The 13,038-nt window shown below is 37.3% G+C and overlaps 1 protein-coding gene across 1 annotated transcript; it reads left to right on the top strand.

The window, feature by feature from the left end:
• Positions 1–8,000: 8,000 nt before the first annotated feature.
• LOC141338847 (uncharacterized) lies at positions 8,001–12,147 on the top strand. The gene is made up of 2 exons (XM_073844466.1): positions 8,001–8,112; positions 10,124–12,147. The coding sequence occupies exons 1-2, from the start codon at positions 8,084–8,086 to the stop codon at positions 11,694–11,696; spliced, it is 1,602 nt and encodes a 533-aa protein (XP_073700567.1). The 5' UTR covers positions 8,001–8,083; the 3' UTR covers positions 11,697–12,147.
• The last annotated feature ends 891 nt before the right edge of the window (positions 12,148–13,038 follow it).

Genomic DNA, 13,038 nt, shown 5'->3' with positions numbered 1-13,038 from the left:
ACTTAAACCTCTCACAAATGGCATTGTTAGCAATTTGCTATAGTTAACTAGTCTTAGTTACAACCCTTCAAACTTCTAACTTCTTCTTTCAATCCCAGCATTGTCTCTTAGTATTTTGTGACTTAAATGTTTAACTATCCATTGAACGGTGTAGGGCAGCAATCAAAATATTAGTTAGGCAAAAGAAAATTATGAGCAAAAATGTGACTTTGGGCATAACCATATGAAGTCAAGTGGTTTTGAATTGATACAGTTTCTCTGAAAAAACGTAGTTCCGTAGTTCTTATAATGCAGGTACTGTTTCATGAAAACAGGATATCTGTTCTGTGGTTTTTTTTTTGCAGAAGCAACCTTTGCACATGCATCTGCACAATGCAAAGTTAAAAAAACGTCTAGCTGCTATGGTTCTGTTCACAGAACACTTTATTATATTGAAGAATACACGAGAGAAAATGTGACTGGAAAATACTTAAGTAGTGGCTTGATTCACTGTCCGCTACATTTTACGCTGTTGAATATAGGAGACCTTTGTTTTTATTGATTGAATTTGAACAGCTTTTCTAAATGTCTAGTGTGCAAAGTGTTTATAAAATCAGACAAATTATCTACCTCTGGAAACTAATGTTAGTTAGGCCAACAAAAGCAAACACTGATCAAACTAATGGTAAGTTAAAATGAAAAATTTAGCATCTGAACCTCTTTTCTCAATAGTAATTTTAGTCAATCTGGTCAGTAATGTGTGAAGGTGGTGCTGCTGTTTGTGGAGCTGTTTAATCCTCCTCTGCTGAGATCTTCAGAGATGTCATGTGTTTTATTTCAGTTGATTTCATCTGAGGCTGTGACTAAGTCAGTTGTAGTTGTGTTTGTCTTTTATCTTCTTTTTTCTGTTTCTCTTTTCTTCAGTAATTCTGCTAGAAGATCTTCCCCAGTAATCTCTGGCCGATTAATTATTTTCATTGAAACCTTGGAAAAATGCATTTTCTGTAAACCTACTTTGAAATGATAAGCATTATGAAATCTGTATACACTTATAGAGCAGTTAACCATAGTTTTTATACAGTAAAACTGTAGCAACCATAATTGTAGCAACCAAGTTTTTTTTATTTTATTTTATTTTTTTTTATTCTTAACAAAGTTTTGAACCCATGGTTCTACTAGAGTTATATTATAGTAATACTACAGTTTACTGCAAATACTGTTGTAATGGTTAGTTTTGTACTTACTGTGGTTTAACTGCCATTGTTAAAGGTGCAATGTGTAATATTTAAGATTATCTCTAGACAGAAATGCAATATAATATACATAACTACGTGCATGCATTCAATCTGAAATTTGATTTTCTTTACATTAATAATGTAAAAGAATTAATAAAAATAAAAAAAACGCTTTCCCTATCTAATTTGCATGACAGGGTGGTAGGGTTAAGCTTGACGGACCCTGTCTAACATATAAAAAAAACATCAAATTAATGATGTTAAACAATGTCCCTTTTGCCTGCTTTTGTTCTTGGTGTCTGTAAGGCTCAAATTATGTAACTACCTCTTTGATATCATTTAAACCAACAGTACATTAATTATAGATAAAACAAGTTAGTGTGATAGGGTGGTAAGTTAAAATGAGAGACACACATAAATCATAAAATATTTTCAAAAAAATATGGTTTAATTTGAATAAATATATCTTACGTAAACAAGGACACACATAAAATTCTGAAAATAATAAAAGTTTGAAAAAAAATCTCTTTGGTGATATTTTAGATGAAAATATGTGAAATTGGTTATGTACTAATGAAAAAGTATTAAAAAACACTATGTTATTTTTTAAGAATAGTGTTCTATCATATATCATGTTAACAAGAACACTTGAATTAATAAGTTTAAGCTTTGAAAACACACTTTAGGACATTTTTTGTGCCTTAAGCATCTCATCAAACGTTGCGGACCCAAATGGCACCAGTTTGGTAGAATGACTCCTCTGTGTTAGTGAGCACTTCTCCATTTCTGAGATAATCCATCCACATCACAGGTGTGGCATATCAAGATGCTGATTAGACAGCATGATTATTGCACAGGTGTGTCTTAGGCTGGCCAAAATAAAAGGGCACTCTAAAATGTGCAGTTTTATCACACAGCTCAATGCCACAGATGTTGCGAGTTTTGAGGAAGCATGCAAATGGCATGCTGACTGCAGGAATATCCACCAGAGCTGTTGCCCCTAAATTGAATGTTCATTTCTCTACCATAAGCTGTCTCTAAAGGTGTTTCATAGAATTTGGCAGTACATCCAAGCGGCCTCCCAACCGCAGACCATGTGTAACCACAGCACTGCGCAGCCCAAGACCTCCGCATCCAGCATCTTCACATTCAAAATCATCTGATAATAGCTACCCAGACAGCTCCTGCAACACTCGGTTTGATTTAACCAAAGAATTTCTGCACAAACTATCAGAAACCATCTCAGGGAAGCATTGACATGAGTGGGCAAATGCTTAAATTAGATGCCGTCTGGCACTTTGGAGAGATCAATCCCGGTTTTCACTGCATATGGCAGATGGCAGACAGTGTGTATGGTGTTGTGTGGGTGAGCGGTTTGCTGATGTCAATGTTGTGGCTGGAGTCATGGTGGGAGTGGGGTTATGGTATGGTATCGACAACAAGTATTCATCCACGACCATCACCTCATGTTGCAGCATGATAATGCACAGCCCCATGTTGCAAGGATCAAGAGGAAAAGTGCTCACTAACACAGATTTAGACAGATTTGTCAATATTTGTCAGAAATAGGACTTTTGTACGTTTACCCGGTGTGTTACCCATAGTGTTTTGGGGCCCTGAAGAAGTTTTGGAATGCCCTGACATTTGTGTTTTTTTCAGTATCTTAAAAACATGTTAATGGCTAAGGTCTGATTACACTGTATTCAGCACAAATAGTGCCACAATAGAATGTAAGCAACATTAGTCATTCAACTAAATTTTCCAGAAGATCTAAGGAGTATCAGGTGAGATACACTGGTGTAATAGGTTACTTTTTTTTCAATTATTCTTTTCATTTTGAAACAATTTTTTATAATCTTTTATAACAATCTTTAATAAGACTCGAATAGATTTGTTCATTTTGTGTTGACTGTGCTTCCGCACAATCCTGTTGTAGGAAACAGAAACGATTAGTTCACCTCCCGAGTCTTCAGGTCCGAGTCGTTCGTTCTTTTGTCACGTGTGACATGACAGCAGTCATGGAGAGAGAAATGATTTAATAATTACCAACTTTCCTTACAAACACATTTACAGTTTCTGGTCTCAAATTTTAGCTTTCTATTTCTCACAGTGTCACACCCCTGGACTTTGAGTTGGTTTCTCCCATCCATTTCCCCCTGCTGTTTTCTGTAACTTGGTTTATCCCTCATTGTCTGCACCTGTGTCTGTTAATCAGTCTGTGTATTTAGTGTGTGCGTTTCCCCCCATGCTTGTCGGTCTTTAATGTTACTACCCGTTGTTCCTGAGTTTCCTGTGTTTCCCGTTGGATTTATTAAATACTGTTCGTTTTACTACGTCGTTGTTCGTCTGTTCCTGCCTGAAACCTGACAGAAAGACTGACCTATACAGTTTTTTTTCTCCACGTTTGCCCTCGTTTTGTTTATCGTTGTTTTGTCTCAGTCATTTTGTTTCCGTGGTGTTATCACTATGAACCCCCTATTCCGTCCAGAATTCATCCTCCTCCGGCTGAAGCAGGGGGATCTACCGCTCGAGGGATTTACAGTCATGTTCCAGCTTGTAGCAAACACCACCAGCTACCCGGACGACGCGCTCTGTGCGTTCTATGACACTAGCCTCAACGTCCCTCGAGCGGACTTCGCCGCATTTGTGGAGTGGACACTGGCGAGAAACAAACCCTTGTTTCCCACCCGTTCCCAGGAGAACCTCATCAGTGCCACTCCGGAACCAGAGCCCAGCCAGCCACCCCGACCCACAGATTACGAGCCTGAGCCATTCGTAGACGGGAAGCCTGAGCCCGGAGCGACAGAAGTATGGTGCGCCGACGGGGTCATAACTTCCGACCAGGTGCGAGAGCCAGCCACTACATCTGTGACGGTGGAGTGCTTCGTGGAGCAAGAGAGGGCGGTAGAGAGCCCTGCCCACTGCACCACCACTGGGGGTGAGCATGAGCACAACTCTGGGGACTTAATAGACTTTGTCACGGATATACCTGTCTTCCTGGATTTCCCACCCACCCTCCCTCCTTCTTCTGTCTATGCCTGAATCTCCGCTGGTTCCGTCCAGCCGTCCTGAATCTCCGATGGTTCCGTACAGCCGACCTGAATCTCCGCTGGTTCCGCCCAGCCTACCTGAATCCCCGTTGTCTGCTGTCTGTCCCCTTGCTCACCCTCAGCCCACCATCTGTGCGGTGGGTTCGCCGCAGGTCTGCCAGTCTCCATCGGTGTCATGGCTGGAGGATCCCTCACCATCGCCTACAGCCTGAGTCCAGGACCCCACCTCGGCCCTCCGACCCTGCGGCTCCACCCCGGCTCTCTGCTCCCTCGTTTCCGCCGTCGGCCCACCAGCTCCACCGGGCTCTATCGTCCCTCCGGCTCCGCCCTGGTCAGTCGTCGCCCCACCTACACCTCTGGACTCTACTCCTCCGGCTGCGCCTCGTCGCTCCGTCCCACCGGCTCTGTGGACCTCCTCCCTCCCGCGGGCACAGCCTCGGTCCTCTGTCGCTCCGGACCTCCATCTCCGCCTTGGTCGCCAGAGCCTTGGGTTCCGCATTGGCCCTCCGGATCCTCGGTGTCACCCATGACCATCGGCTTTCCGTCTCCGTCTCGGGCTCTACCACCACCTGCTCCGCCTCCATCGGTCGGCCCCATGGAGTCGTCAGCCTTCCCTCCGCCATGGCTCCTCCCTCCATCAGCACTTCCCTGGACTCTGTATTTTGCCCTCCTTCCGGGAGTCCGTCCTCCGCCAAAACCCCCTCCTAAGACTTTGTACATTGTTTCCCTTGTTTGTCGGCGCGAGGACGTGCCTTCCGGGAGGGGGGAGGTAATGTCACACCCCTGGACTTTGAGTGGGTTTCTCCCATCCATTTCCCCCCGCTGTTTTCTGTAACTTGGTTTATCCCTCTTGGTTTATGGATCCGGACCGCAAGATGCGTTCATGCGGACCATGCAAGCTTTTGACATAATTAAATAAAAAAATGGGGTGCAATCTTCCGTGCAGTGATGAGAGCATCGGCGCATTGAGTACGGACAGATGTAACGCTAGCTCATTATGTTGGGGTTACGTCACAAAATATTGTAAATATATCTTTTTATACTGTATTTTTATACATATTTATGTTTTAAACCATGAAGGTGAGCCAATGGATATCACACAAACAAAGTGAAAACTGCGCAATATGTTACAGCGAAAGTAAAAACAGCGCTTTCAGCATCTGACGTGCACATTCTCTCAGAGACAATGATAGACGAATACTTCATTTGCTGATATTAATTTAGCTCCCTAATATTTCTCTTGTGCGCCGAACACAGTGGGGAAAAAATAAAAAGAAACGAATTTTGTGTAGGCTAAGGGTTGTTTTTTAAAGTCTGTGTTTAAAATAAAGCTCTTAATTTTTATTGATGACTGCAGTATTATTAGGGGTTAAGAAAGTCTTAATTATGATTTCAGGTTGTCTTAAATGTGGGGACTAAAAGGTAATAATTGCGACGAAACTTTATAAAGCTATCCATTAAATAAATATGAGCGCTGCACGTTTCAAAGTGCTTTGTGTACTAACATTCTGAAAGCGCCTCTTGCTGAAAGAGAATGATCTGACATTTTCAATCAGTTTGTACGTCTGCTGTTGTCAAAAAGACCAATGTAAAAAATCAATCCATGGTTTTAAGCAGCAAACAGTTGTAAATGTGAACTGATGGATCGACAAGATAATGTGTTATACAAATTTAAACACTTAAAGCAGTAACATATATGCATGTGTTAATTAATATAATACTTGATTGACAATAATTGTTTAAATTAATATAAGAATTGATAGTTTTGATTCTTGAAGGCTGGAATGTGAAGTTTATAACTTAAGAAATCTTTTTTGTTTTGTGAAACCTGCATCTGAATTGTAAATCATGGTTTTTACAGTCATTTTAATTATTTATTTATTTGTTAATGTATTTTTTGACCCGTTCTGGTAACACTTTATAATAACTATCTGTTATAACTAGTTAATATATCATTAATAAACTGTTAGTTAATGAGTTATAAATGACTTGTTAAATAACAGTTAATAGTTTGTTAATTATTTATAACTGTGCCTTATAGATAGCCAATAGATAACTTACAAACTTTTAGTTAAAAAGTTATAAATGACTTGTTAACTGTATTTTAATGATTTATAACTATACCTAATAAATTAGTAATAGATCTTGAAGGAGCTGTTATTAAATTACTTACTAAAGACTTGTTAAGTATCAGTTAATAGTTTATATATGTTATTGGGACGTTATTCTAAAGTTGCAACTATTCTCCATTTATTAATTGTTAGTAAATGAGGAATAGTTGCAACTTTAGAATAACGTCCCAATAACATACATAAGCTAATAACTAACACTTAACTAATATATTAACTCACACTTTACAGATCAGTTGTTCATAGTTTGTTAACCATCTACTAATACTATGGGTTTGTATTCTGTTGTATTCTGCTGTTCTGCCATGTGATGGCTCAGTATGTGTTTCGATACATTAAGCACAATGTTCAACATTTCATCTGTGGAGTTTCTTTGGTAAAATACAGTACACAGAAAAGCCTATGGGTGGAACAAGGTTGAGGTACAAAAATTTTATATTTTAAATATCACATCAAATTGCTGTAGCTTGAACAGGTTCCATCCATTTGCTGTTCTACAAAGTGTCACTGGTATTAGTAGATGTTAAAAAAAAAAAAAACTATGAACAACTGATCTGTAAAGTGTGAGTTAATATATTAGTTAAGTGTTAGTTATTATCTTATGTATGTTATTGGGACGTTATTCTAAAGTTGCAACTATTCCTCATTTACTAACAGTTAATAAATGAAGAATAGTTGCAACTTTAGAATAACGTCCCAATAACATATATAAACTATTAACTGATACTTAACAAGTCTTTAGTAATTAATTTACTAACAGCTTGTTTATGATCTATTACTAATTTATTAGGCATAGTTATAAATCATTAAAATACAGTTAACAAGTAATTTATAACTCGTTAACTAACAGTTTGTAAGTTATCTATTGGCTATCTATAAGGCACAGTTATAAATAATTAACAAACTATAAACTGTTATTTAACAAGTCATTTATAACTCATTAACTAACAGTTTATTAATGATCTATTGACTAGTTATAACGGATAGTTATTATAAAGTGTTACCGAGACAATCCTGAGACAGACACAAAGTAGGAAGACTTGCAAATAATTCAGTCATTCTGAACTTGAAATTTTAATATTTTGAGGCCGCTTTTCACTGTCAGGAACTCTTACAAAGATTTCATGCAACAAAACAAAAAACTTTCTAATTTGATGAGAAGATCTTGAAGAAAACCATTTGTTTATCTTTTTTTGTTTATCATGGGTCACATATATGCTATTATATCACAAGCCTGATCTGGGCCATACTCCTCCCACCAACAATTGGCCCTCATACTGTTTGCCGTGATCCACGCTGTGTCATCATTGCCCCACATGGCCCAGCTCTGGCTGAAAGGGAACATGGCATTGCCAACAGGAAGCAGTGCCAGCTTGAGGCCACATTTGGGCCAAGACCGTTTTCTATGTGGGTAGTAACATGAAAATAGATACTAGTACGGCTTATAGATTAAATGTTAAAACAGCTTGCCATAGCCCCCCATTTTGTGTAAATCACATGATCTACACAAACCACCCCAACAATATTTCCTTTAAATCACATGACCATAAGAAAGAAGATGTGTTCAGGGTATAAATACATCTACTGCTCTTGTTGTCGGAGTCATTCAGGTTTGGTGGACACCTGTGAAAGGTGTGAATTATTGTGAATTCTCTATCAGTTGTAAAAAGTATTTACTCTGGAACCAGTCATGGCATATTCCAAGTCACAGTCTGAATGGTAAGGCACATTACTATCATTATTTACTTAAAAAGTTGCATACAAAGATTTTTGCATGCTTGAAATGAGCAAGGTGCCACTGATGAGCTTGCAAGAGGGTGTGATTGTGCCAGAAAAATACAAAAACAAAGCAACAGTGCAAACTGAAAAATTGGGCTGCTATATTGAAATTATTGAAATATTGCAAGGGCTTACAATAACTCAGTTAAAAATGTTATATATATATATAAATTATTTTTTGTGAGAAATCTTATTTTGACACATATTTTAAGAAAATGCTTTGAAATTTTTCAAAAACTCAACCGAACGCTCTGGCCAAATTTACTACCCTCTCGTTATGTTCATGGATGAAAATTAAACTGCTGTAAAAGTTGATCAGATACATTTTTTTTTTTTTTTTCAAAAATCTCTTAATCAACCTCTGTCCGGATCGAAATTACGATGTTTTGAAAAATTCAGGATTTTGACTCTTTAATTGCCAAGTTCTTAAATGATGTCACTGATTTTGAAAAAACAAAACAAAAAAAAACAAAACAAAACACAAAATGACTTATTTTCAATATAAAAGGTAATTGTGGACTGAATTTTTTTTAAAAAAATTTTTAACCTTTTTAACAGTCTTGGACATGTGAAAGATTAGTAAGAAGATTGGGTTTCATGCATTGTTAGTTTTAGCGCAGCATCAGATTTTCATTTTTTTCTCCCTCATTTGTTTTTCGTGGCTGTTTTTGCCCCATTGACTTCCACTATAACCACATTTTTTGATTGCAAAGCCATGACATCATATAATGATGAATTCTTGATTGTTTGTGGTTTTCCCTGTTGGGAAGAGGTAAAATTAGTCAATTTTACTGTTGATTATCAGTTGGCCCCATTAACCCTTTAGATAGGCCTTTGCAAAAAAAAAAAAAAAAAAAAGCTTAGTTTTACATAGAGTTCTATGGAGTATAACGGCATATTATAGTGTGCGTGTGTGTATGTGCGTGCGAGTGTGTGTGTGTTCGTCTGTGCTGTTCACTGCAGTAAGAAGGACCAAAGGTTAATTTTGTTTTGCTTTTTTAAATTCGTTTTATTTTAATCACTTTTTTTTTTTTCTTGGATAAAAATGAGGCTGTGAGGGTTAATGATAGTTTGCAAGTAGCAGTTTATTGAAGCCATGGGATAAAAGATACATTTGAGTTTATATTTTGAAATTCTGACTTTATTTTCACAATTCTTGAGATTATAGATCGCACAACTCTGAAAAGAAAACACATTCTGCCTTTTCCCCTCAGCTCAAAATCATGAGTTTATATCTTACACTTCTGACTTTTTCTTCAGAACTGACAGACTCGCTATTGCTGAGTTAAATTGTGTTATAAAGCCTAAAGTATAAAGATATATCCCATTTTTACACATTTGCTTTCAAGTCACAAGCAAGTCACAAGTCAAATCCCAAGTCCTCAAAGAGATAAAGTAACTCTTCTGAGCAATGGAAGGCCACATCTGGTGTGATGGAAGCTAGATTAGAATCTTAGAGAATAATGTTATAACAATATTCTCAAACGTTTTAGAATGTTTTAGAGACATTCTAAAACATTCTGGGAACTAAAATGAGCAAGCAAAGCAACTTGCCACTGAAAAAAATTCCCATAACATGAAGAAAATATCCAGCTAATATCCAACTAAAAAGTAATCTTTTCCCTGCACTTGTTTTCACGCAAGTGTGTTCACGTAGAGGTTTTCAGGTGCCAAAACTTTAGCTATATGCCATTTTATCTTTAAAAATGACCCCCATGGGGATCAAATATTTTGTGGCTCCATGTGAAATTTATTTGGTGAGAAAGGGGCCAAAATGGCTCTTTTAACGTCAAAGGTTGCAGACTCCTGGTTGTAGCTCAAACAGCAAATACCTGCTTATTTTAGGCATCAAAGAAATACCTGCAAAATGGCACGTATGGTCACCTTGTATAAAATGCCTAATAATATGCACATATATTGTGAATAATAATATGTAATGCTTTTTATGTAGGTGTGAAGAGTTGGATGCTTCTTTGAAAAGTGACCTGAGAGACATTCTTGTAAACAGTAAATCAATTGAAGGACCCACTACAAGATATTTACTGAACCCAACAGTCTTATCTGATGGAGAATTGCTGAGGAGAGAGAGAATTGGACAAAAAAAAGAAGGCAAACCTCGCAAGGTCATACTGATGATTGGAGAAACAGGATCAGGAAAGTCCACCCTCATCAATGCAATGATCAATTACATCATGGGTGTCAGATGGGAACATAAGATTTGGCTGGAGGTCAGAGAGATATCTGAACATCAAGCTACATCTCAGACAAAAGTAGTGATTGTTTATGAGGTTTATGCACTGAACAGTCCATTCACTCTCACTGTTATAGACACACCTGGGTTTGGTGACACAGAAGGCTTCAATAAAGACAAAAACATTGCTGAAGCTTTACAGCAGTTGTTCAGATCTGAGGATGGCATTCATCAAATTCATGCAGTGTGCATTGTGCTAAATGCAACAGATACTCGACTCCATGAAAGAAAACGTTATATTTTGGATGAAATTCTGTCGTTATTTGGGAAAGATATCGAAAAAAACATCTTACTACTTTTCACACACCAAGAAAAAAAAAATCTCCCCCAAAAAATCCATAATTTTATCAAAGATACCTTCCATAAATATATAAAAAGGGACGAATATATTTGTTTTAAGTTTGACAACTGTCAGAGTGAGTGCTACAAAGATGAAGACAGAGAGGATTACAAAGCATCTTGGGATCGTGGGATCGAAAATTTCGAGCAGCTTTTCAAATATTTGGATGGGATAAACCCCAAAAGCTTAGATATGACTGAAGGTGTGCTTAGAGCCAGAAAACAACTGGACGCTAGTGTCAGCAATTTAAGGGACAGAATCGAACTGGCAGAGCTGAAAAAACAAGAGCTTGAGCAAACAAAAGCAGCTTTGGACAAGTTTGAAAATTACAGAGAAAAACAGAATAACTTTCAGTACATAGTTGACGAACCCTATAAAGACGAGGTCCCAATAAATGCATCATGGTGGCACTGGAGCAAAGAGGCAACCCGCTGCACTGTCTGTGAGGAGAACTGCCACTATCCAGGATGCTGGTGGGTCAAAGATCTCTCATGGTGTAGTGTGATGGCAAAAGGAGAGTGTACAGTCTGCAGTCAAGGGTGTCACTACACTAAACATGTGAAAGATTCTAAAAAATATGTGATTAAAACAAGGAAGGTCACAAAAACATATGATGATCTGAAAAGGAAATATGACAAAGAGTTTGGAGAGAAAAAAAGTATGCTGATCAAACTAGAGGAAGAGATCAAGCAGATAGAGGCAGAGAAGATCAGGCTTGTGGAAGAGTGTTATCAGTGTTTGGAGAAATTAATGGAGACCGCTTTAAAATCAACATCCATGTCCTCTTTCATACATCTGGATTTCATGATTGAGAAAGTGAAGGAAACTGGAAATCAAGACAGAGTTCTGAAACTTGAGGAACTTAAGAACAGAGCAGCTGAGGAGAATCAAGGACTAGCTGAAAGTCTCTACAGCTATTGGGCAAATCAGTAAATCGATGAATGTGTGCAAATATTCTGGCAGCTGAACTAAATCTTAAATCTTAGATGTGGGTACTAAAAGAATACAGTGTCTGTCCAGCTCTCTAAAATCTGTTTCTCTCATTTAATTGAAGGATCTCAGGATCCTGTGATGCAACATGTGTGTGTTCTGCTTCAAGAGAGCAACCATACATTGGGTTGATTTACTTTCTTTCTTTCATTCAGTCATTCATTTATAATCATTTATCATTTAATCATTGGTAATTATTACTTTTTGTATTATTTCTCCATTGTTTGTCTTTATGAGTAAAAGTATAAGAATATCTTCCTTTTAAGGTTTTTAACGTTATGAGATGTTATGTTACTTTCCATTCCAATGGCTTGTGGTGTAATAAAACCTTTTGGATTTGTGTTCGATGAAGTCTGAGCATTGAAACATATGCAAATAATATTTTTAAATAAACTCTGCTCCTGAGATTATTGCTTTGTTGTGTTTTTGTTCCTTGCCACCTTCGCCTCTGGCTTTGCTTAGTTAGGGTCACTTAATTTCCAGAGATATCATCAACTTGATCGCACAGATACTATTTGAACTGAACTGAGTTGTACAATGGCATCACTAAATCAGTGATAAACTGACTTTAACTGAAAATCCTTTACATAATAAATAGTGTTTACTATTGTCTTTTTGCATTACAAGAGTGTGAAAATGTTAAAATCACTGAAGCAGAGTTAAAATTAATGAGATAATAAGTGATCAAAGTAATCAAAGCATAATCAATACATCAACAATCACATTTCCTCTTGTTAGTCTGGCTGTTATAACTCAATGACATCATCCAAACAAAATGTAATATTAAAAAGTTAAGGGCCAAGAGGCCAACTAATGCAAACACTGACCATTATAATGGTGACTTACACAGTTTGATTGGTGATTCTGCTTATTAAGATCAGGTGTCTTCAATAATGATCAATTATCACTGAATGAATCACTTAATTATCTCATTAACTTTAACACTGCCTCAGTGTTCATTTTAAAACGGTTGTTAACACTCTTGAGTAAGGACTCAAATAAACTCCCATGAGAGTTAATTTAACACTAGGCTTTTTGCTGTGCAAGTATAAGGAAATAATGTCTGTTCATTTCTGTGGTTGTTTTTTTTTCTCCAGCTCATTGCAATACTTGCAGGCATGCAATTGCATTTAAGTTAATACTGCATGCAGATGGTCACATGGTTTTTCAGAGAAATTGTTTCATCTCTTCCGCTGCTTGCAGAAAGGAAATACAAGCACTTCATATGATTTTGCCTAAGTTACATTTAAACTCATCTATTTATTTATTGTCTAACTGGTATTTT

The sequence above is a fragment of the Garra rufa genome, chromosome 1, assembly GCF_049309525.1.
Source record: "Garra rufa chromosome 1, GarRuf1.0, whole genome shotgun sequence".
Taxonomy (NCBI): domain Eukaryota; kingdom Metazoa; phylum Chordata; class Actinopteri; order Cypriniformes; family Cyprinidae; genus Garra; species Garra rufa.
Note: the sequence above shows the minus strand (reverse complement) of the source record. Positions and strands in the feature narration are given on the sequence as shown.